This window comes from Xyrauchen texanus, chromosome 25 (assembly GCF_025860055.1).
Source record: "Xyrauchen texanus isolate HMW12.3.18 chromosome 25, RBS_HiC_50CHRs, whole genome shotgun sequence".
NCBI classification, from domain to species: Eukaryota; Metazoa; Chordata; class Actinopteri; order Cypriniformes; family Catostomidae; genus Xyrauchen; species Xyrauchen texanus.
Genome location: NC_068300.1, coordinates 18155244 through 18178391, shown reverse-complemented (window position 1 = coordinate 18178391; position 23148 = coordinate 18155244). Strand labels below are relative to the sequence as shown.

Here is a 23148-nt window from a genome sequence, read left to right as displayed (position 1 = left end):
TGATTAACTTGTGTGTGTGTTTGTGTAGAGCCCAAATCAAATATGGCAATGCATCAATATCACGAAACCTCATTATTTCTTGTCATGTTGTTTATTTCTTGTCATGTATCACTAGACGTGCAAGAACCAATGAGGTTTGATGGTAGTAATGTGTCGCCTTGTTTTATTTGGTTCCTGTATATATGAGTTGATCAATAATTTGAGGGTGAGTAAATAATGACAGAAATGTCATTTTTGGGTGAACTATTTCTTAAATTTAGCAGTGATATTTGGCAGTGCTTTCCCCCTGTGTAACTAAGTCACTTTTCTATAAATTATTTTATTTTAGCTGACGTATGATTATCAGTTTGACTTCGAGGATGATCAGCACAAGATCCCTTGCCATTGTGGAGCTTGGAATTGCAGAAAGTGGATGAACTAACAGGGAGAGAGAAAGAGTCAGACCCATCTTTGCTCCCTTGTGCCAGAACACTCCTGCGCCAAAGCCTGTTCTTACTATCCAGATAATAAGCTGTTCTGAAATAAGGAAGACAAGTTCACTCACACTCACCTGAAAGACTTTGTTATTAACAAGAGCCAAAGCTTTGAAGAGTAGACTTTTGAGGCCACAACCTTTACAGGTGAGCTCAAAGGTATTGGACCTGCTTGAATCTTTCTTGTTGATAAAATTCACCTCTGCCAAAAGCACCTCTACTTCCTCCACTGTTTGCTCCTACAATAAGCTGCCTCTGGCTGCAATCAATCCCATCTACATCTACCAAAATAACTGAAACTAGCATATCAAAACACTTAGACTAGAACTCAGTGAAGATATTTGATTAAAGCCATGTAAGTACTCAAAAATGAATTAACACACTTTATCCTGGACCTATCCTTTCTGCTACCATCCCGTCGCCCCAGAAAAATCTCCCATCAAATCATCAATGGAGATAGACATCGTGGACATTGGCAAGACAATCCTGGAGTGGCTCTGCTTAGAACTTTGTATCTATGATTGATGAGATATGATAACTTTGAAATACTATTGACCTGTGGCTCAAAGGCACCAGATGTTTTATTATATTGAGTTAAAAGGTGGGTTTATTTCACCCAGTCTACCTCATTGAGTTTGTGGGAAGTCTTTGCTTTGTAATAAACTGTCAAGTGCTACTGTGGAATGGGAAAGGCAGGAATGTGTCCATGGCAATTGCCTTCTCAGATAAGCAGGGAAACTTAAGCAGCAGGTTTGCTCCTATCTATATTTTGCTTTCTGATGATTTCTAATGATTACAGTAGTGAGCCAATGCAACTTATTTGATTATACAAAGGAAATACAGTATATAAAAGTTCCAATATCATGATGCATTACTTAGAGCAATCAAAACTCAAACGGGTGTCTCGGAGGCCACCTTATCGGACTGTAGGTACAATGTAGCTGTTTCTTTGCCTCTGTGCATTTGCGGATCATGCTTTTAGTGTGTAAACACTCATCCAGATCCTCTCTTACATTCTTAATGATGATAAGGGCCACAGCATGTACTTTGAGATGATGCAGATATATGTTGGTGCAATTTGAAAGTTTATCGTAAATATTTCACTAGGCGAATAAAAGGTAACCAGTAATGCAAGACTGCCACTGCATTTGACATGTTTTCCCATCTTGAATCCTTACATTTGTGTTCATTATATCTACGTTTGGATCTCATCACTCCAACCCAGGACCCTTAGGTGTAAGCCTCTTCCCTTCTGTGATAGTGGACTGTTGTTAACTTACTGTAGTAAGTCTCTCTGCCTGCTGACAGCCAGTGTATCTAATGTATTGTGGTTTGATAGTGGTAGCACAGTCCACAGGCTTGAGGCAGTGCCAGAGGAAGACTTAAAAAAGGGCATTTCTAGTTTCTTTTGTATTAAAGTAATTTAAAACGGTTAAATTTTAAAGAAGGGAGTTGAACAAAGTCTCCAGCATAACCTGAGCTACTTTGTTCCTTGCTCCCCTGACTTATAACCTCACATTAAAAGAAAATGCAAAATGTATAAATTGTACATAATAGGGGACTAAACTCTTTATTCAGCCCCTTTTTAAACAATTTCAAAATTGTAGAGAAATACATTTCCTGGAAAAACAAAAGCAACCACTGGATATCAATTTTTCAGACAAATCCTAAATGTGTATATATATAAATATATGTAAATGGCAAACTAAGTAATATCTTTATGTATATGAACCAGAGTGTTTTTGCATTTTAACTTTTTTTTTTTTCTAACCGCATTTTTCCTACAAATCCATATACAGTGTAACTAAAAGGATGTGTGATGTCTCCTTTGTCTTTTGAGTGGTTGTGGTGAATGAGACAAACATTTAAGATGGGATTCATGTTAGAAAGTTATCCTGATAATATTTCTTCATAGAAATAGATACTTTTTTTAAAGAAAAGCAGTAAAATGGTGCATAGCATTTGTGTATTTATGTAATATTGTTCACATATATTTCTTTTATTTATGCTACTGCTTGTGAATTACTGAACCCTGTCCTTGAATCAGTGACATTTTAACAAGTATAGAGTAAATGGAAAATCTTGAAGCTCCCAAGATGATATTGGTTTTGATTCGTGTCTTGTTTTTTCTTTTCGATTCTTTCCTCCCTGTAGAAGTGAATGGTTTTATATGACTTGTGTATAGGCCTCATAGCCGGAGTGTGGTATGACTTAAATAATCAGAAATATCTTCATAATAACATGTGAATTGCACTCAAAATTATTTTTATTTATACATCAGAGGTTTCAAAGCTAGTATTGGATGTAGTTAACTCTTCTGCTTTCTTTTAAGGGTAGTCCGGATTTGTTTACTGGATTGTAGTAACTCTTGCCCTTTTGTTATTTTGAAATAATTTAAGATCTCTCTGCAAAATTTGTAATTAAAGACTAGATCCTGATTTTGCTTTTGAACCTGACATACCTTTTTTTTTTTAAGATGCTGCAACTGTACAGCAGAGCTACTTTTAGGGAAGATGAATAAATGATAATTTTTTTTATTGTATGTGGCATGTTTTGTATGAATATAATTTTGAATTGTACATATTTCTTGACGTCAGAGGTTGCATCTCTTTATATACGGCTGTCCCCATCCCTTCCAGCCCATTTATTTCTTTGTTTCTGCTTTTTTCTTTTAAAGGAAAATAAAATGCATTTTAAATATACATCTGCATATTGGGCATAATTTTCATGAATATGTTGAAGAGTACAAGGTTTCAATTTGATTTGCCAGCTTAGAAACCGTTTTCGTATTTCACTTTGAGTAGCATTCAAAGAAAGCGGTCAATAGCCTGACGCTATTGGAAACAAAGATAAGAAAAAAAAACTTTATTACTGTATACTGTTTATGTACATTAATCGTCAAGTTGATTTGTTTTCAACATGTTTAAAACACACTTGGAACATTACGATCAAAAACTCATGAAGTCTGCAATCATCATCCACCAAGTTTGAACTCCTACTGTCAGGACTAAAATGGACAAACATTTGACAATTTCCTGTGGCAACTTGTACCATTCAGTATTGTCTTAATGTCTTTCCTCATCATATTAAAGGTTTGAGTACATATTTATACACACAATTGCAAAAAGTAGTGAAGAGGAACAAATAGCAAACAATATAAATAACAGCGGAAACAAATAGCCTACATTATTTCTCCTATCATTGCATTTCTAAGGACAGAATTACCAGTGTACGATGTAGAGCACCATGACAAAACAAAGTTCAGTCAGAATAGTTACATTTAGACATTCTCATTTCAAGTGTAAAGAATAGTTCATGGTGTCATGCTACTGTCCTCAAACATACTCTGCAATATATCGCCATAGATATTATAAATGTTGCACATAACATAGGACCCTTGCTCTCAGACCTTTTACAGTTCTGTACACCCTTTAATTGAAAGTCATTTCAGACCATTAATACCAAAATTATTGCTATAGTCTAGTCATCTGCACCTACTGTAACACATTGCAACTAATATTCCAGCTAACAGTCTGAACATTTGCAGCTTTCTGACTGTGACATGGTTGCAGACAATGCTTTAAGTTTGTATTCAATGGATATGCTAATGATGAAATATTGCGGTTTATATGCAGTCTAAATGATTCGTCAAAACACAGAAATTAGACGGAAAGTAGTACATTCAAATTACAATTCGAACGAAAACTGTTCATGGCAAAGCAGAGCAATAGAAGTGTTTAAATACAGACAAATAGAACAATATTGTACTTCAATACTTTACATATGTTTTCTAAAGTGGTACTACTTCATCCCATGGACAGAGCAGAGCAAACATTAAAACAACAGTGCAGTTTAACATGCCAACATCCCATCTCCTATAGAGCCTTTGGGAATACAACATACTAAATATTCCCATTAAAATGAGAGAGTTGGAGAGAGTACAATTTTTCATCACTTTCCTTATACAACTTCCTTTCGCCAAAAACACTTTTATATTTCCAGTACTGAGAGAATTGGTGTTAGATAATGAGCAATTCAAGTTATGACTAAACATGAGCAAACTACCATCCCACAGCATTTACAAAGATTTAGAAAACCCAAAACAATTAAATAAAACACACTCGTGAGCACACACCCTATGAACATTTAAAGGGATTGCATTCACCACACACACACAGATTTGTACACTGATGGATTGAGTTCAGCGAATGCTGCATGAAGATGAATCAGTCGGCAGGTTTTTACTGATGTTTGCCAGAAGCAAATCAAGTTTCTGCTCCTCTTGCAAAAATGCATTTATTCAACAAGAACAAAGAACTCCAATGCCTTTTTACTTTGCTACACTTAGCTTTTTACATGAGTTGCTAGTAACAGTAGGAAACAGTGTTATCCAAATTTTTCACATTCTCACAACAGCAGTAGAGCACTATACATATATACTTGTATATTTACGATGGGATATGATGTACAGTATGTTAGTGAATGAGGATGAACTTAAATGAAATCAAAACACATCTTTGAATAGGTCCGTCACACAGCAAAGTTCATTTTGGACAAAACGTTCAAGTGGTAAAAAAGGTGAACAAAACAAACTGCCTGTCACAGATCAAATGTCATTCCTGCCAAAAAATAAAATACAAAAACTAGAGGGAGGTTGTGCTGACATCAGCAGTTGGAGGCTTATCCATGATTGGAAATGTTAACTCTGTTAAAGAGGAGGAGAGGTGGAGAAATGGAGCAGGGCTGGGATGGACTGACACTCAGTAGTTTTGTCTAGTCTGATGAGGTAGGCCTCGTCACAACCTGAAAAGGTTCAAAAAAAATAAAAGGCTAAAATTGGCAGGCTGCTTTTGGCTCAAGTCTTTTTTTATTCACTTATGGTTCTCTGCAGGGATCTGCAGTCTCCCGCATAGCCGCATAGTTCAGATCTTAACATCTTCTTGGACACTGAGTTGAGAGAGAGTCTTCTTGATCCGCAGAGCCGTAAGACGAGCAGCTCCGTTGGCATACCAACATTCGCGCATGATCTTCCCCATCACTCTCAGTGCCTATCGAGACAGAATAAAAATGAAAGTTTGCATTGTTTCTCATACTGTATCCTCAATGTCAGGCCAAAACAAAAGTATGCCTGCAAAATAACAATTGAATTGAGAACAGTTCGGAAGCCACGGTCAATGACTTTAAAGGCATACCGGTGACTGCAAAGGCAAACTGCAGTAACTACACCAACACTGAAAGTGATTGTCCAGCCACATATAGATGTTCAAATTGTCACATTCTCTTCTGAGCATAGCTGACCCAAAACCATTTGTCACAGGACAAATCAAAGTCTTTGGAGATTCTCATTAGAAATTTCAGTCATTATTCAATTTTGACAAAATGTGTAGTTACTGCAATTTTCCCACGCAGGGCGGTATATTAAAGTGCCACACTGCTGGGCAACAACAAACAAATGGGGCCTCCAGTTAGGATAATGAACTATATTACTTGGACAAAGATTTGTTTATTTGGATAATAAAAATTAACCGTTTATTGAACATTGGTGTCTTTCATAAGTGCTATTGCCACCATATTACACAATAAATAACCCACTTGAGGTTCAGCTTTACAATGGAAATGGGGTTTAAATCACTGTAACTCAGACTCTTGAGGCTTATTGCATTATTATTGTATATAATAGACTCATCCATAAGACTATATTACAGCTTCTTTTTCTGTTAAAGCATAATTTTCTGTTAAGCTGATTTGACACAATGTTATCTGCTGGTCATATGAGCCTTCCTGTCTAAATGCGAGGTTCTTGACCAGAATAAGCTGTAAGCTGACCAGGCATTTGCTGATAGTCAATATTTACCTCATAGCTCTGCCACCAGTTGGGCACATTTGGTCGTAGCCTCTGATCACACACCACCTTCCTCATCTCCTCTATGGAGGGATCGGAGGGCACCAGATCATAGTATGGGAGCTGGTAATCTTCATGTATGCCTGTGAAAAAAACATTCCAGTCAATATTTAAGGTGACAAGTTCAAATCTATTGTTTGAATGGCTCAATTCAATCCTTGCAAAGAATCTTCCCATCAAGATTAAGATTTACTGCCCATGTAAAGCAACTGTATTAGAATTATATGGGAAAGCGCTGATATTATTAAGGGTTTTAAAACCACATTGTTTAATGTGATCCTGAGATACTGTGGGTGGAAAAGGGGGCATTACTTCCACACACAGTTAAGGTTAGGGAAAGGGTTAAGTTAGGAGTTCCCTATACCTTTGCAGGCAGTTTGGAGCTTCTCCATTTATCTCACCTCCAGCATTACACCGTCGTGCTACCTCCCAGTATACTAGTCCCAAAGCATAGATATCGGCACACTTGAACGAATCAAAATGCTTCATGTTGATTGTTTCATCTAGTACCTCTGGGGCCATATATCTAAAAGAAATAAGGTAATGCTGAATAAAATTTTATAATTAAAAACATACATTTCAAGATTTGTTGTGCAAAGTCCATTTGTATCCTGAAAAGTCCAAACTACATTTCTTTCATGTGCAATAATGTGTTGTTTCAGAATGCATCTGTACTGCATAACAGTAGTTTTACCTTTTGGTGCCAACCCTCTGATTGGGAGCAATGTCTATAGTATCAGTGATGGACTCATGCCGTACAGCAAGCCCCAGATCCGCTATTGCACAAGTACCATTTTTTTTCACCAGGATGTTTTTAGATTTGAGGTCACGATGTGCAATGCCTGGTTTCCCTGTGGGAGGGGACAGTCATGGTTTAGATCAGTTTTGTGAGAACAGAAATTGAGTGATCTTACAGATCACAGTCTTTTGTGTCTAATAAATGAATTTGTATTTACCCTGTGTACCCAGTATCTCCATATGCAGATGTGCTAGTCCACTGGCAGCTGAGAGCGATAACTTGATCATACTCTCAATTGTAACAGAATAGTGGTTGAGATAGTCGAATAATGAGCCGTATTCATGGTAGTCAGAGACCAGCCACAGTTGTGTCCACGTGCCATTGTCTAAGAAACAGACCAAAATTGGGAGAGATTTAAGAGGAACCAGGCTTAGATGCTTGATAGAGACTATTGATGTGTGAGCGTAGTACATATTTATCTGGATCAGTACACTGAGAGATGGATTCTACCTTTATTATCAGCAGCAATGAAGCCCAAGATGTTCTCATGTCGGAGCATGATGGTCTGGTAAATCTCAGCCTCGCGGAACCAGGAGCGCTCCTCTCTGGACGAGAAGATCTTCACAGCCACATCTCCTCCTCTCCATCTCCCCCTCCATACCTCCCCAAAACGCCCTTTACCTATGATCTCCTGCAGTACAATTGTCCTGGCAACTGTTCGCTGAACAAATAGGGGCAAACCTGCAATGACAAAAATTAATCAGTGCAAAAGCAAAAACGCTCTTGCATGAAGACACTGGTTTTCACCTGATACTAAATACAGGTGTAAATGGTCACCAAGTCTAATCACTCAAGTCACAGCCGGAGGTAGTCAAAACATGCATCTGTAGTGTAAACGCTAGTGTAAATGTGTTCTAATTAATCCCAAACAACATTAAAAGACTGTCTTCTCATGGTCTCTCATGAATTGCTCCAAATTCTGTTGTATAGATGTAAAATGACAACAACAAAAATTAGCTGTTCCATTGAAAAATGTGGAAAAGCTCTTTACTTTTCTTTTTTCTTTGCCTTAATCTCTGTTAAACACATTTAAATAAATGTAAATAAATTCCACACAATTCTGTGAAAAATCAGAACAGAATGTGTAAAAATATTGGGTTGACTGGAGAAAAAGTGGGAAAGAACCCCACCCCCACACATACAGACCCAGCCATGGAGCTAGATAAAAATAACCCTGTATTACAATCAAAAGGTTATGTTTGCATTGAGGTGAAAACTTGGAAGTCTATCTGGAAGAAAAAGTGTACCTTCCCTTGAAGGAGACACTACTACGCAGTGTAAATGATGATCTTTCCCACATGAGCACTTCTGGTCAGATCACCCAAGACAGATGTTAATACAAGGTGTAAACCGTATCTAAATCACTTGTCTGGCATACAGAGAGAAGATGACGGTTGTAACTTACCAGAGCCTGAACCTGAGGTGGACAGATCAAAGATGAGGTCCTGTAAAGTCTTGTCTTTTGACATGTAGAGATGATCACAAGATGGATCCTCCTTGTCAAGTCGCTGCCGATGGTTGTAGTTCCGTTGGTGGTGCTGGAAAACAAACACTCCCACGATAAGCAGCAGACAGAAGAGGACAACTGGCCCTGCTATCACCGCCACCAGTTCTACTGGACCCCAACTGCCCCCTGAGCCTGTCCAGCTGTTACCGTCAGGAACCCCTGTAAGTTAGAGGGGTAAAAATACAAGTTAACATACTCTGGTTTAAGTCATGCCTAGACCGTCAAATGAAAAAGGTACTTATAGTATTTCTTGGAGACCGTTACACATTGACAATTTCACCTACCGTTGGGCACTTGTAGGTCAATGCTGTTGCAAAAGTCTGTATAACAACAGTGTGTGTTGAGCAAGCCCTTGGAGCTCAGGCAGTAGATGGGCTGTCCCGGTGGTTGCAGGCTGACACGAGGCAGGCATATTCGTACATGCTGCTCCTCCTGACCATTGATGAAAGAGGTGGAAGTCATGCAGGCCCCATCTGTCTCGCACACATAACCGGTCTTCTCACAAGCAGTGCAATTACACTTAAGAGCTATAGAAAGAGAGGAGAGGTTAAAGACTATATGACTCTAGATAACCAAGGTGTCTGGTAAGCATGGCCCCATTAGCCATTGTTCATAGATACTGTAACTAGTATCTTTCTCCATTGACAGGCTTTCAAAAGTATCCATGGATTCTGACATATTTCATTAAAATGTTCAATATATTATGTATACTTTTACTATACTATAGAACTTTTCCCTGTCTGCCATCTTTGACGCTCAACCACAGGATGGTAGCTAGTGAAGGGCTTGGGACTTTTCCTGTGGCCCCAGAGTGATTAGTCACATGGCATTTACAGTTCGGTTGATTGGCTCTGAAAAAACCTGAATGCAGAACTGAGCGCACATGAGCAAAGATGTCACATTTCTAATTGCATACTTTCAGGGAGTCTTGTGCCAGCAGAGCAACTTCCATATAGATTAATGGGAATGGCACTGGATAGTACTCATGGTGTTATATAGCTTCTTGTTTAAAAAAAAAAAAAACCACACACAACACTTCAATATAGGTCCCTAAATGTACTAATATACTCACTGCACTAATAATATATATATATATATATATATAAAAACACTGTAGATTTAAATCACTTTCAGAGTGACGATTCAGGTGAACTGTACTGGCCTAAAATATCCACCAGAGGGCAATCATAAAACAAAAGAAAGATAGGGGATCACTTCAACTTAACTCAAGAGGCACTGCATGCAGAATGCTGTTTGGTACCAAGCTGCATAACATGAAACCCAATCCTCCACTGCAGAAGAACCCAAACAGACTGTGTATAGCAGAAGCTGGCACTGGACTGCCTGATTTGGACTCCCACTGCAGCACATTTACATCAGCAGAAAACCCTCACAGACTGTTGTACTGAACTGTTCAGTTCAATCACACAATGTACAGAAACAATTATGAGCAGAACAAATTATGCGCAAGATCATTAGATATGATATGTAATAGGTACTCCAAATAACACCATGGTACAAGTCCAAAAAACATTGCATGTTTTGGTACATGGCAAAAAAAAAAAAAAAAAAAAATTGTATTAACATGGCACCATGTCTAAAAACACATGGTACTATCATGGTACATGACCAAAAAAAAACAAAACAAACAAAACATAGTATTAGCATGGTATCATAAAAAACAAAACAAACATGTTGTTGCCATGGAAATGTTTTGTTATTGATGTTTTGAGGATTTTCATACTGTCTACATGATGATCGCCTGCGGTCATAGATAAACATCATTAAGCTTGAGGGCTATGCAAAAAGTCAGACACCATGAATGAACACTGCCACGCTTTTTGTAACCATTTTAGAACTGTCATCGCCATTGTGTATTTTCATGTCTCTCCAGCGAGTCAGACAAATTCAGACTGGATACGAGAAGCAGGGACAGTCACTGCTGGAATACACTGAATGACGACGGTGACCGAGGTCAAGACACGAGGGGTGGCTATAACACTTTACTGGCGTCCCCTGCTTTATCAGCCCAGAGCTACATACAATGGCAGGCCACTTAAGACAAACTGCACCGGTTTTAAAATAACACGACATCAGACGCTCACTACAGTGCCGCTGGTGGACAAAACACTCTTTAATGCCAATGCTTCCTTGTCAAGAATTCTATTCTATTCCGCTCATTTCATTGCTTTTCTTTTGCTTTTCCCACATGTTCAGGCCTCTGATGTTTGTATAAGCCTTTTATAGGCAGATCCTGTTTTTACCTTTTACACCCTCTGACACACACACACACACACACACACACACACACACACACTCTAAGGGGGCTGTTCAGACAGAACACGTTCTTGCGTAAACTAAAAGCTAGAGGCAGCACAACAACTGAAACAGAATGAGGTGTTTTAAGATGCGTTTTTAAACATTGAAACTCTACGTAGGGGCCGTTCAGACAAAGTGCGTTTTTGCGTTAAAAAGCTAGATGCACGCCAAAATATAACAGAACACAGGTGTCTCGAAATGCGCTTTCAAAAGTTGACGTAGCCCATATTCTTACTCTCACTGCACTCACTAATCACACTCAGATCTATTGCAAAACTCACGATGTGCAAGTGGCCAAACCACACCCTTTTGAACAAGTGTCAGCTTTGCATTTTAAGGGTAAGCTTGTATGTTGGTGTATGTGTCAGTGTCAGAGATAAAGGGAGGGGAAGAGCAAGAGCATGTTTGTGTGCTCTTTATAATTCTCAAAGGCTGTGATCTACCAGACATAGAAGTACACTGCCAGTAACAGCTAGTGGAGTAGATCCAAGTCAACTGAAGTTCACATGCACAAGGAATTTCCTGCAGATTACATAGAGGTGACCAGGCCCTGATAAATTGGGAAAAACAGTGCTGTGCCATAAGCCACTAATAGTTGCTTTAATGGAGCTCAACCGTTATCACTAAATCACCCGCTGAAACTGAGGGGGGGCTAAACAAATTACCGTACTATAATTGCCTCAAAACAAAGATATCGATTACAAACAGGATAACCAAACTTAACAGTCAAGTCTCTGTCAAACAATAAAAGACACCAAAGACGTCACAATTGCACGCTACATAAATGGCTTTGAATAACATTTTCATGTACCAGTAGTATGTTTTGCATGTAAAAAGTAACTCAAAGCCATGAAAGCACAAAGTGATCTGGACATACATGTATTATTCATGAAAATTTATCTGATCTACAATGCAATATTTCCTCTCCATGTTGCAAACAAGGTTATGGCCAACATTTCAACATGCCAAACTTATGCTAACAACACACATGATGTCAGAGATCGAAATGATGTCAGAGATCGAAATGATGTCTGACAAGGGCTGATGATATATATAAATTTTAATGAATTGAGTGCCACGTATAGTCAAAAGCAAGTCTGCTCACAGAACTAAACTTACTTTCCTGAAATCCAATTCAAGCAATTTAGTAAAAAAATTGAAATGAAAACAAATAAAATAAAACTTTCAAAAGGGTTCCCTCGCTTTTTGACTAATGGTTTTCCAATTGACTTTTCCATGACCTTAAAAGGCAGTTCACCAAAAAGTAAAAATACTGAAATTATTTACTGTAACAGGTAATGATGGCAAGGAGGCAGCAGGAACCGGCTGAGCAGTCAACAAAATGTTTAATGTCCATCGTTATGGCCCGGCCACGCCCACCTCGTTACATTTACTTATCCTCATGTTGTTCTAAACCCATATGACATGAACAACACAAGTTAATGATGCCAGAGTTGGCATCATTAACTTATAGAGTGGCAAGAAAAAGTATGTGAATCCTTTGAAATTAGCTGGTTTTCTGCATTAATTGGTCATAAAATATTCTCATCTTCATCAGTCACAGATATAGACAAACACAATGAACACACAAGAAATTATAATCTTATCGTCTATATTGAACAAATCCATTAATCATTCACAGTGCTGTGGAAAATGTAATTGAACCCTTGGATTTAATAACTGGTCAATCCTCCTTTGGCAGCAATAACCTCAAACAAGAGAGTTTCTGGTAGCTGCGGATTAGACCTGCACAGTTTTCAGAAGGAAGTTTGAACCATTATTAAATACAAAATTGCTTCAGCTCAGCCTTATTCTTAGGATGTCTGATGTGAATGGCTCTCTTGAGGTCATTCCACAGCATCTCTCATGGGTTAAGGTCAGGGCTCTGACTGGGCCACTCCAAAAGTTGGATTTTCTTTTTCTGAAGCCATTCTGTAGTGGATTTACTTCAATGTTTATGGTCATTGTCCTGCTGCATCACCCAACTTCTTATGAGCTTCAGTTGGCACACAACCACGCTGACATTGTCCTGTAGGATATCTTGATGATGGCAAGTGGTCCAGGCCTGAAGCAGCAAAAAAGCCTAAATTCAAGATGCTCCCTCCACTGTATTTTATAGTTGGGATGATGTTTTTATGTTGGTATATGGTGCCCTTTCTACACAACAAGTAGGGCTGTGTGTTGTTCCCAGACAATTCAAACTTAGTTTCATCAGTTGATGTGCTTTTTTTTTTTCTCCACAAGCATTGTGGAGTGTCAAGGTGGTCTTTGGCAAACCTCAGGCACACAGCAATGCTTTAGTTGGAAAGCAGCAGCTTCCATTGTTGTGCCCTGCTATGGACAACATGCCTGTTTAATGTTTTCCGTATAGTAGACTCTCATGAACAGAGATGTTAACCAGCTCCAATGATTCCTTCAAGTCTCCAGCTGTCACTCTAGGGTTATTTATTTTTTTACCTCACTGAGCATTCTGCAGAGTGCCTTATAAGCCATCTTGGCTGGACGGCCACTTCTAGCAAGAGTAGCCACAGTACTAAATCACCTCCATTTATAGACAATTTGTCTAACTGTGGACAGATGAATATCTAAGCTCTCCGAAAACTTTGGAACCCTTTCCAACTTTATGCAAAGCAACAATTCATGATCGTAGGTCTACCGAGATCTCTTTTGCGAAGCATGGTCCACGTCATCAGATGCTTCTTCTGAATGGCATACTCAAAATGTTTGAGTTATTTTTCTAAGTCAAAGTAACTCTAACCCACACCTCTGATCTCAATTCATTAATTGGATGCCAGGTTTGTCAACTCCTGACTCTAATATGCTTTTGTTGACGTCATTAGCCTAGGGGTTAACATACATTTTCCAACCTACATTGTGAATGTTTGAATGATATATTCATTATGTACAAGACAAATACAATAATTAGTGAGCTATTAGTTAAATAGATTGTGTTTGTTTATTATTGTAACTTGGATGAAGATCCAAACAGACGAATTTACTCATAAATGCAGGTAATTCCAAAGAGTTCACATATTTTTACTTGCCAGTGTTAGTCAAGTCATTTATGATTACTGGAGGAGGATTTTTTTTGCTGGATATATTTCCATTGGCATGTAGGGTACCACAGTTTGAAACTAATATATTTAGATGGTTACTTACTAGTAGTAGTTCATTATTTAACATTGTGCTTATTAGTGCGCCAATGTCTCCAGTAAGACCATCAGTGGACAGAATGATGTTATCCCAATGGTTTGAGGGCAAGTTTTATGCTAGACAAGCACTCACAAGGGCAATATCCAACCAGCTAAATATTTTATTATATATTTTAAATATTTGAGAAACTACAAGAATATATATTTCGATGACTATGAGATTGTACACACTTCCCTGACTTTTCAAGCCTTGCAAGCACAATTCCCTGATATTTCCAGCTTTTCACCTGCAAAGCTAGTCAACATAACAAAAAAATAAGTACAATTTCATGGCATGCATGGCTCCAAACCTGTGGTGAGGGATTGCAAATGGTTTGGGCCAAACACGCTCTTGTAGGCACATAATTGGTGGCCTAACACTGGCTCTTTGTGTGGAGATTAGGGGGACATGAGGAGGGATTGAGCAGACTGTGTCTGGACAAAGGGTGGGGTGTGTGTGGAGGAGGATGGGGGAAGTTACTGTTTTAGTGGCTCGGGGGGCAGTGGACTCCCCTGAAATGCTTTTAAGAGCTGTTGGTGAAACAGACATTCAAGGACAGGGCAGAGCGAAGTAACAGAGGGGTGAGAGGGCGACTTACAGAACGCCCAGCTGCGACAGGATTTTGGCCAAGAGACTAGATGTGATAGTCCTTAAAACCTAGTCTAGACTTGGTTTAACCCAAAAGAAAAGGGGAATTCAGTCAAGGACGGCACCAAAATCTCACTGCCAGTGTGAAGTTCCTATCATTTCTTACTTGTTCAGACAGGAAATGAAAACCATTGTGGCAAGGCGTGAATGAAATAGTTTCCATTAACAGTGTGCTTGGCTGATCAGAGGCAGACTCATGGGAGAAATATTTGGTCAGTGATGAAGCCACAAAAACTTCACATTATTTGGCACTGTGACTACAGCCATGTCTATGGAATACAAATCTCACAATCTTAAAGTGTAACTTCCAATTTCCAAATCTGTCATTTACAAACCCTCATATTGTTCAAAACCTGTAATGACACAAATGTAGATGTTAGCCTAAATGTGAGGCACCGGCAGCCTCAGTGAGCCACCACTCACTTTCATTGTGTGGAAAAGGATGCGGACTGATTCTGCCTAACATCTTTTTTTTTTTTTTTTTTGGTATTCCACAGAAGAAATAAGTGTTTGGAACAATATGGATGAGTATGTTGGGTTAGCTGTTACTTCAACAGCTCACAGAGTTTGTGGTTTAAACACTTGGAAGCAAATATTACCCCCTGTGACAAAACCAGTCATCTCGTATCAATTACAAATGGATGGCAAAACCAGCGCTCATCTCTTGTTGTAGGCATTATCTTGCTTCACCTCCTCTAGATAACAAAAGCCCATCATCCTCCTCTCGGTCTGCTTAGGTGAGCAGGATGTCAGGGGCAACTGAGAACAGGCAGACAGAGAGTGCAGTTACCCAAGATGCACAGGGCTGAAATGAGATCCATCGAGCACCCAGACAGGGAGCTGATTAAGACATGCTGACGCCACAAAGACACTCGCAAACATGCACTCTAAAACACATATTGAAGTACATGCTCATGCACTCACAAAATCAATGCAGTGCAAGGAAGGGGAGCTTCTTCAGTACCCTTACTGGTCAAATTACTCATCTGCTCCGGAGGTAGAAACCTCTTTCCCCCCAAAACCCTGAATCTACAGAGCTTTCTCCATTTCTACAGGCAGCAGCCTCAAACCACTTCATTCTAGGCTATACAATAATAATTAGGCTCTTTACTCTCTTTGGAAAACATAAGAAGCATTTACAAACAATACAGAAATCTATACATCTAAAGAAATCAATACTCTTATCTAAATGTATGTAATTAATTACATTACCAATACTAAATGTTTGGACAACTTTATTTTTTTTACTATTTTACACATGTTAGGATAATAGTAAAGTCATCACATATCAGTTCAAACTCATTAACACACAATAAACTCATGAACTTTCGCAGTGTATATAATACAATTATTATGATTAGGGCTGGCCATTTCAATAATATAGTAGTCTAGTACTCTTACCACATTAAAAAAAAATATAATTTTAGATTTGAAGTTCAACATTCAACCTGTTTTTCTTCTTAAACAAATAGCACTATGCATGAACAACAACATCAAGATTCTAAACTGACAAAAAACAGTTGCGGTCACACACAGAAGAATGCATTCCATGTCGTCTTTTGCATTACAAACACAAGAATGTTATTACTGGGTGAACTACACCTTTAACAATCTCATGCATCAACAGCGCCAACCAATGCATTGAGTTGTAATTGCAAGCTTTAGGTGTGAGAAGCAGTTTTATTGTTGCCTAGGGCAGGCAAGAGCACAAAGCACAATCAAACTGTGATATTCAAACAGTGTTTTCACTAGTCGAATATTTAAAGCTGAACGTGTAGTTCATTACTCACGCACATCCCTAATTATGATAAGTCTACATTGTTTTTAAAGGAATAGTTCACTTTAAAATTCATAATTTACTCACATGTTGTTACTTTAAAAAAAGAAGAGACGTTAGGCATAATGTTCACTGTATGGAAAAAGGAACAGTGGCAACATTCTTAAAAATTTCTCATGTGTTCCAGAAAAAGAAAATTCATATGGTTATATAATGACAGGAGTGGGGAGTAAATGATGACAGAATATACATTTTGGGTGAACTAATATATATATATTATATATATTTAAAAAAAAAAAAAAAAAAAAAAAATCAATAAATAAAAACTCTAGCTACTATTTCTATCACAGCCCTGCAATTGTAGCTCACACAAGCGTCTGTCTGGGAGTACAATCGGCACTGTCTGCCAGCCATTCAGGTCATTAGTGAGGTCATTAATGAAGCAGAGAGCAACCGTAGTCTGCTGTGACCGTGGACTCAACCCCAGCAGCTAGCCTCGCCAGACATACGCTTGCACGCACACACCCTCCCTATGAACCTACATACAGTATCTCTTTATGCTGTACACTTTCCTGCTCTGATCTTATATACAAGCACACACACATGCAAAATATGGCCTAATGTGCTCCCTTTCATTTCCATAACACTACGCTCACAGCACCTGGAGCCCTCCTGTTATATGGGCTTCAAACGTCTGTTCCTTCCCGCATTCACAATACAAGCTTAGAGTTATATGGTTCAAGACAACAAATATTATATATGCTTTTATTTTGTTTTTCATGGAACACAGCTGATTACATTTTTGAAGAATCTTTAAGCAGACATTTTCATACAAATAAAGTTAATACGGACCATTGCTGTACGGTATATTGACACTATTTACTTCTGGTTTTCGTGTGGTTTTTTTTGTCATCCGATCAAAAAACATTTTAGACCCTGCTTAGGCCTGTATTTAGGGCTGACCACATTTGATCGGACCACCCTAGAAGTATCTTAACACTAGGTGTAAACTGGATCTTTGTGTCCAGAATCCAAAAATGGCATGACAGATTTGGAAGTACGCCCAAGAACCAATTGCATTGACATGCCATTTTTTTTTATCTGTTTGTGGACATAGGATAGACATGAGCTTTGGTCTGTTCCTTACAAAAAGCCATCATATGGCATCAAAAGACTTAGAATATAGTGCATGAGTCACATGGACCACTTTTATGCTACCTTTTTGTGCTTTTATGGTGTTTTTGGCCTTTTTGGAATTTTACAGCCATTAGTCCAATGAACATTTTACTTTACTAAGCCAAAAGCGAAGTAAAGATTTTATTTTGTATTTTTTTTCCTTTTTGTTACACTAAGAAAATAACAGCATATTGGTTTTGAATGTCATAAGGGTGAGAAAGCAATGACATAATTTTCATTTTTGAGTGAACTATCTTAAGTGAACAGCTAGAACTGCAAAAATACTACTTTTACAACTACAACAATATGATGGAAAAAAAAAAAACTTGCTTACACACATTTTCAACTATGGCACTACTATCATGGAGAAGTCAAACACACCCATAATCATTTCTTGTAAGCCAATGAATCACTTGTAAAATATATATTTTTTTGGAATAGGTTGAAAGAGACGCACCCTGCCTCACGGCTGTCTGCCTAACTCACAGTGCCCATATCACGTTGCTGTTGTTTTCTCACACAGGCCTGTGAAAAGCATCACACGGACATCTAGGAGCTTGAAAATTCACAACATACCAGTTTATCTGAAAAAAATTAATAAATTAAAAACTAAAAACATTAGTTCAGATAACAAACTTACTCAGAGACCAATCAGACATACTCTCTCCAACAAGAAAAGAGGGCCTGAATAGACTTAGATTCCCTGATTTCACCACCTCATTGGAATAATTACCATAACATGGCTGGAGACACCAATCTGTTCCATTTCCACAGTCTGTATCCAACTACCGGCAGCTGTGCAAACCCGTCACTGGCAGCCTGAAGGCGCCTCTCGCACAACAATCCACACACTGTCATGTCTGACATTGAGCTGGCCCAGTACTTACAACTACGAGTGGGATCTGTCAGTTTATTCTTTCCGATTAAGTGTTTGGAAGTATTTTGTGCATCACAACCTTTCACGAATGCTTTCCAGAAAATGACGAGTCACCAATTAGAAACCACAAATTGCAAAACCTTTTTTAAAAAGTCAAATGGAAATGGTCCCTGCTGTTAAATTTCATTACACCCTCTTCCTCGATATGCCCTAAGTGTAGCAAGTAGCAACAGGAGGAAACATTCATATTTTAACGAGTGGATCATGACAAATCCACACTGGCCTCACTGAAAACCTCATTATCATTCTAGTTATAAACATGCTTTAGTGTCTCAAGAAGGTGACTTAGATTTAAACAAACATCTTTTGTCTACACGCAAATATCATCAGAACACCAATACCACAAAGTTTTGTACAGATAATGTAATGCAGAAAATCCAGTGTTTCCAGGCACAAACTGTTATCTTGCTGTGCCTTTCAATCACAGACATGTTTATTTGTGCTGTGGATGTAACGACCATCAGTTTAACTATACAAAAGAAAGGCAGACTCCCTTTGACAGGCCACTGAATAGGGCTCTTGGCCACATTTCCATTACAAAGGACCAGACTCCAAATCTGACTTCAGTCTTAAATGGCCAGCTTCCCATTCCACTCTACAACAGAGATGTGCTTGCCAGGGGTTATTAAACACAAATTCAATTCTCTGGAAGCAGTAACCATCTAAATGTAATAAATGATAACTTAAGTTGGGTTATCCTTTGTCATTAATCTTCACTATTACCAAAGTGAGATGGCAACATTTCCTAGTCCAATTGGGTCAGTGGGGACTGGTCTTGCCAGCCAAAAAACACTATTCTCAGTGATGGGATACTACTCATGTGAACATGAGAGTATGCAACAGCAAACAAGAGACTGAAAACAACATTTATGGCATAAGCTAACACTATAAATAAGCTCTGTTCTATTTAAGACATCTTATCGCGTGTGTGGATTTTAAATATCTCAATGTGTGAAACACCATGAACCGTAGGTTGTAGTTGCATGTTTAACGTCAGCTTTGCAACATTTATCTCATTCATTGTGACGTCAGATCTGTGAAGCTCTGTGAAATACTGGAGGTCATTTGTTGAGTTAGCGCCTGCTTGTTTTGACAGGCAACAGTTTACCTCAAAATGTACCATAGTTATGACTTAAATTTGCCTCTGTGCTGTAATATTTTATGGGGTGATTCTCATGAAACCAGTCAAGAAAAAGTATTGGTACCATTTAACTCCAAAATCAAAAGAAACAAACAAAATAAGTTACATTTTGCATATAAAAGAAGGTTATTTTTAAGATTTTTACATTGTGACATTATTTTCATGACAGTTGCACATTTTACTCCCCAATTATTATTATAGCAAATGTGACAAAAGATGGTCATTAATATATTCTTATTACCGCGACAAGTTGGTATTTACACAACATATTAGTACTCTCTTGGGGGGGGGGCATGTCTCAGAGATGTCTGTTTCAGATCTTTTCATCTGGAAAGCATTACAATTTAATTAACATCTGATAAACATCTTAAAAATCTAAATTAAATTTACAAACAAACATTCTAAATCTAAATCTTAAATGTCAGACATCTGCTGAATGTCTAATTGACATCCGAGACATACTTATTGAATTATGTCTTCTACAACAACATTACAAATTTGTCTTCCAGATGTAAACACACACATTAATAGGTGTCTGGGTGATGCACGTGTGCTATCAGGATACACTGTACAACAACATCTTTTTCACTGTAATACCGTAAAATACATCTGTGTTATGGTAATGAGAATCATCATTAAAACCATGAGAATAAGAAAAGTAATGTCCGGACACGTTAAGATAATGAGAATTGGGGGGTTAAATGTGCTTAAAGTAATATTCAGTACAAGATCAATCAACAGCATTTTTCGCATTTATGTTAATAATCAGAAATAATATTTTCTTCTTGTCCCACCTTTAAAAAAAGAAGAAAAAAAAAATTACAGTAAAGCATTTACAATGGAAGTGAATGGGACCAATTTTTTGAGGGTTTAAGGCAAAAATGTTCCACTTATAATTTTATAAAAGCACTTGCAATAGTTTTTATATTAAAACTATTCGAGCTGTTAAAATGTTTGTATCGACGTTTTTTGCAAGACTACAGGGTTTGCATTACATCGTCATGCAACAAAGTTGTATAATTGGATATCACTGTACACAGAAAAGGTTAGTAAGTGATTTTATCACACTAAAATCATGTTGTTTACATCTTGTGGCTTTAGTTTTGAAACGGTGAGTATTTTTTGGCCACATTCAATTCCATTGTAAGTGCCTGACAAGAACCCAGATTTCTGCCCTTTTTTTTTTTTTTTTAAGAAAAAGAGTGACGAGTAGAAATAATTTTTGGTGGCAATCAAAAATGCTGTTGATTAATTGAGCTTAACTTGCATTGAACCAGGAATAGGGCCTATTAATTTAAGTGTTGTGAAAATCATTTTCTCTCAATGGTCCTAAGTGTATGCTTCATTTTCTTGCAAACATGCAACATTTCATTTTGTATTTCTTTAGAATTTATTTTGAGTTAAATACGACCAGGACATTTTAAGGTTTATTTAACGAAAGCTTGAAAAATATATATTTTTTGAAAGGAACAGACCTACCGCACATTACAAAAATATATACACAAGAATAAAAAAAAACTTAAAACATTTGTAAAAATCAGGGCAATGTAAACCATCTAAAGACGGTGATCGGAGTGAGTTTGGCCACACGGATTCACTACACAAGGGACAACAAACGCTCGTGCGCAATTCATTCCTAATAATAGTCAATAACATTATGATAAAACGACTCATCTAAAAGACGAGATTAATTACGAAATAAGCGCTACGGTGATAAATGAACGAGAACGTGTCCCAGACACAGCGCCATGATGAGCGTCAGGCTGCCCCTTCCAGCAGCCTGGCCACACTCTCCACACACCAGCAGCCTCTCAAATAAATAAATAGCCTACACACTGAGAGAGGTGACACACATACAAACACTCGACTCACCATCGCCGATCGTTATAAATCCACACAGGGCGAGCAGCGCTACAGTAGTTCGTCGCAGAAACATGACTGCAAGATTCCCATCTCTTTGCATTAATGCATTTGTAGTGTGTGATATTGATAAGCGAGCAAGACTTCCAACAAAACCACAAACCAACCATACACTGCCTGTCAGGCTGTGATATACAATAGTGGGTTAAAGGGGTGTGCCCAGTTTTAAAGGGGAGGGCTCCACTCCTTGGCTGCTTTGTTGTGGGGAAATGTCTCTTTACAAGGACTAATTTGTGAATTGGCATGATGGTCATGTCCAGGATGCAGTTAAGGTCTCGTCAAGATTGTTTTTGTATTTATTCAATGTGGTATTTTATACCACAAACAGTTAGCTTGTGGCCTTAACATTGACAAATGAACTGAAATGAGTACCTTTCAAAAATGTTTAAACCACTAAAATGGGGAAATAATCCACATCCTGGGAATATTTTGTTTAATTTTGAAGCATCTCTTTATAACAAGCAAGGTCATAAAATATACTTTTCTCATAGACAGTACTGTGCAAAAGTTTTAGGCACTTAAGAAGAAGAAAAAACATGTGTCTTAAGATGGTTATTTATATCTTTAGCTTTAGTGTGTCAATTGGAAATATACATTTTAGACTCCCAAACATTTCTTTTGCAAATAGAATAGAACAGAAGAACAGGGAGCCCTGCAACAGATGGCATTGTCTGGGATTACATGTAGAGACAGAAGCAATTGGGACAGCCTGAAAAGATAGAAGAACTGTGGCAAATTCTCCAAGAAGCTTGGAACATCCAATCAAGAAAAACTGTGTCCAGGTGTGCCTAGGAGAATAGGTGCTATTTTGAAGGCAAAGGTTGCCACATCCAATAATGATGTAGCTTTTTTAATGGCTACTGTACTTTGTATGATGTTAATTGATAAATGAAAACTAATTATGGCATAATTTTTGAAGACATCCTCACTATGCAACATTTTTCACAAGTGCCTAAAACGTTTGCACAGTGCTGTACTTATCAGAGAATCACATGCATTTCTCATAACTGTTTCTTCATATCACATACTTATATACATCAACCCGTATGAAACAACATGATTGGAAACAACATTGGATAACAGTCACCTTTATGAAACGTTTGTGTCCCCTTTCTGAAACCACAGATGGGTTTAATCTTCAAAACTAACTGCTTAATGAGTTTTGATTAATTAACTTTACAATATGTTTCCATTCATTAACCTTAGTTAATGCATTAGGTATCATAAAAAAACAACAATATATTGTTTACAGTATTTATGAATCTTTGTTAATGATAGTTAATAAAAATACAATTGTTCAGTCTTAGTTCATGTTAGTTCATAGTGCATTGACTAATGTTAACAAATGGAACCTTAT

General features: G+C 37.8%; 2 protein-coding genes across 2 annotated transcripts in view; one reads left to right on the top strand and one right to left on the bottom strand.

Annotated features, from left to right (window-relative positions):
- Window positions 1–3175, top strand: part of LOC127618702 (histone-lysine N-methyltransferase 2D-like) — a 38837-nt gene extending 35662 nt beyond the window's left edge. Inside the window, exon 54 of the mRNA XM_052091303.1 lies at window positions 329–3175. Coding sequence (XP_051947263.1) covers window positions 329–421 — 93 coding nt within the window. The 3' untranslated portion in view covers window positions 422–3175. The remainder of the gene's footprint in view (window positions 1–328) is intronic.
- Window positions 3176–3347: 172 nt separating this feature from the next.
- LOC127618902 (activin receptor type-1B-like) lies at window positions 3348–21909 on the bottom strand. The gene is made up of 9 exons (XM_052091601.1): window positions 21744–21909; window positions 8966–9208; window positions 8580–8840; window positions 7625–7855; window positions 7332–7499; window positions 7070–7226; window positions 6777–6901; window positions 6328–6458; window positions 3348–5521 (listed from the first exon to the last, which is right to left on the bottom strand). Exons 1-9 carry the CDS (start codon window positions 21832–21834, stop codon window positions 5396–5398), a joined length of 1533 nt encoding a protein of 510 aa, XP_051947561.1. The 5' UTR covers window positions 21835–21909; the 3' UTR covers window positions 3348–5395.
- Window positions 21910–23148: the final 1239 nt, after the last annotated feature.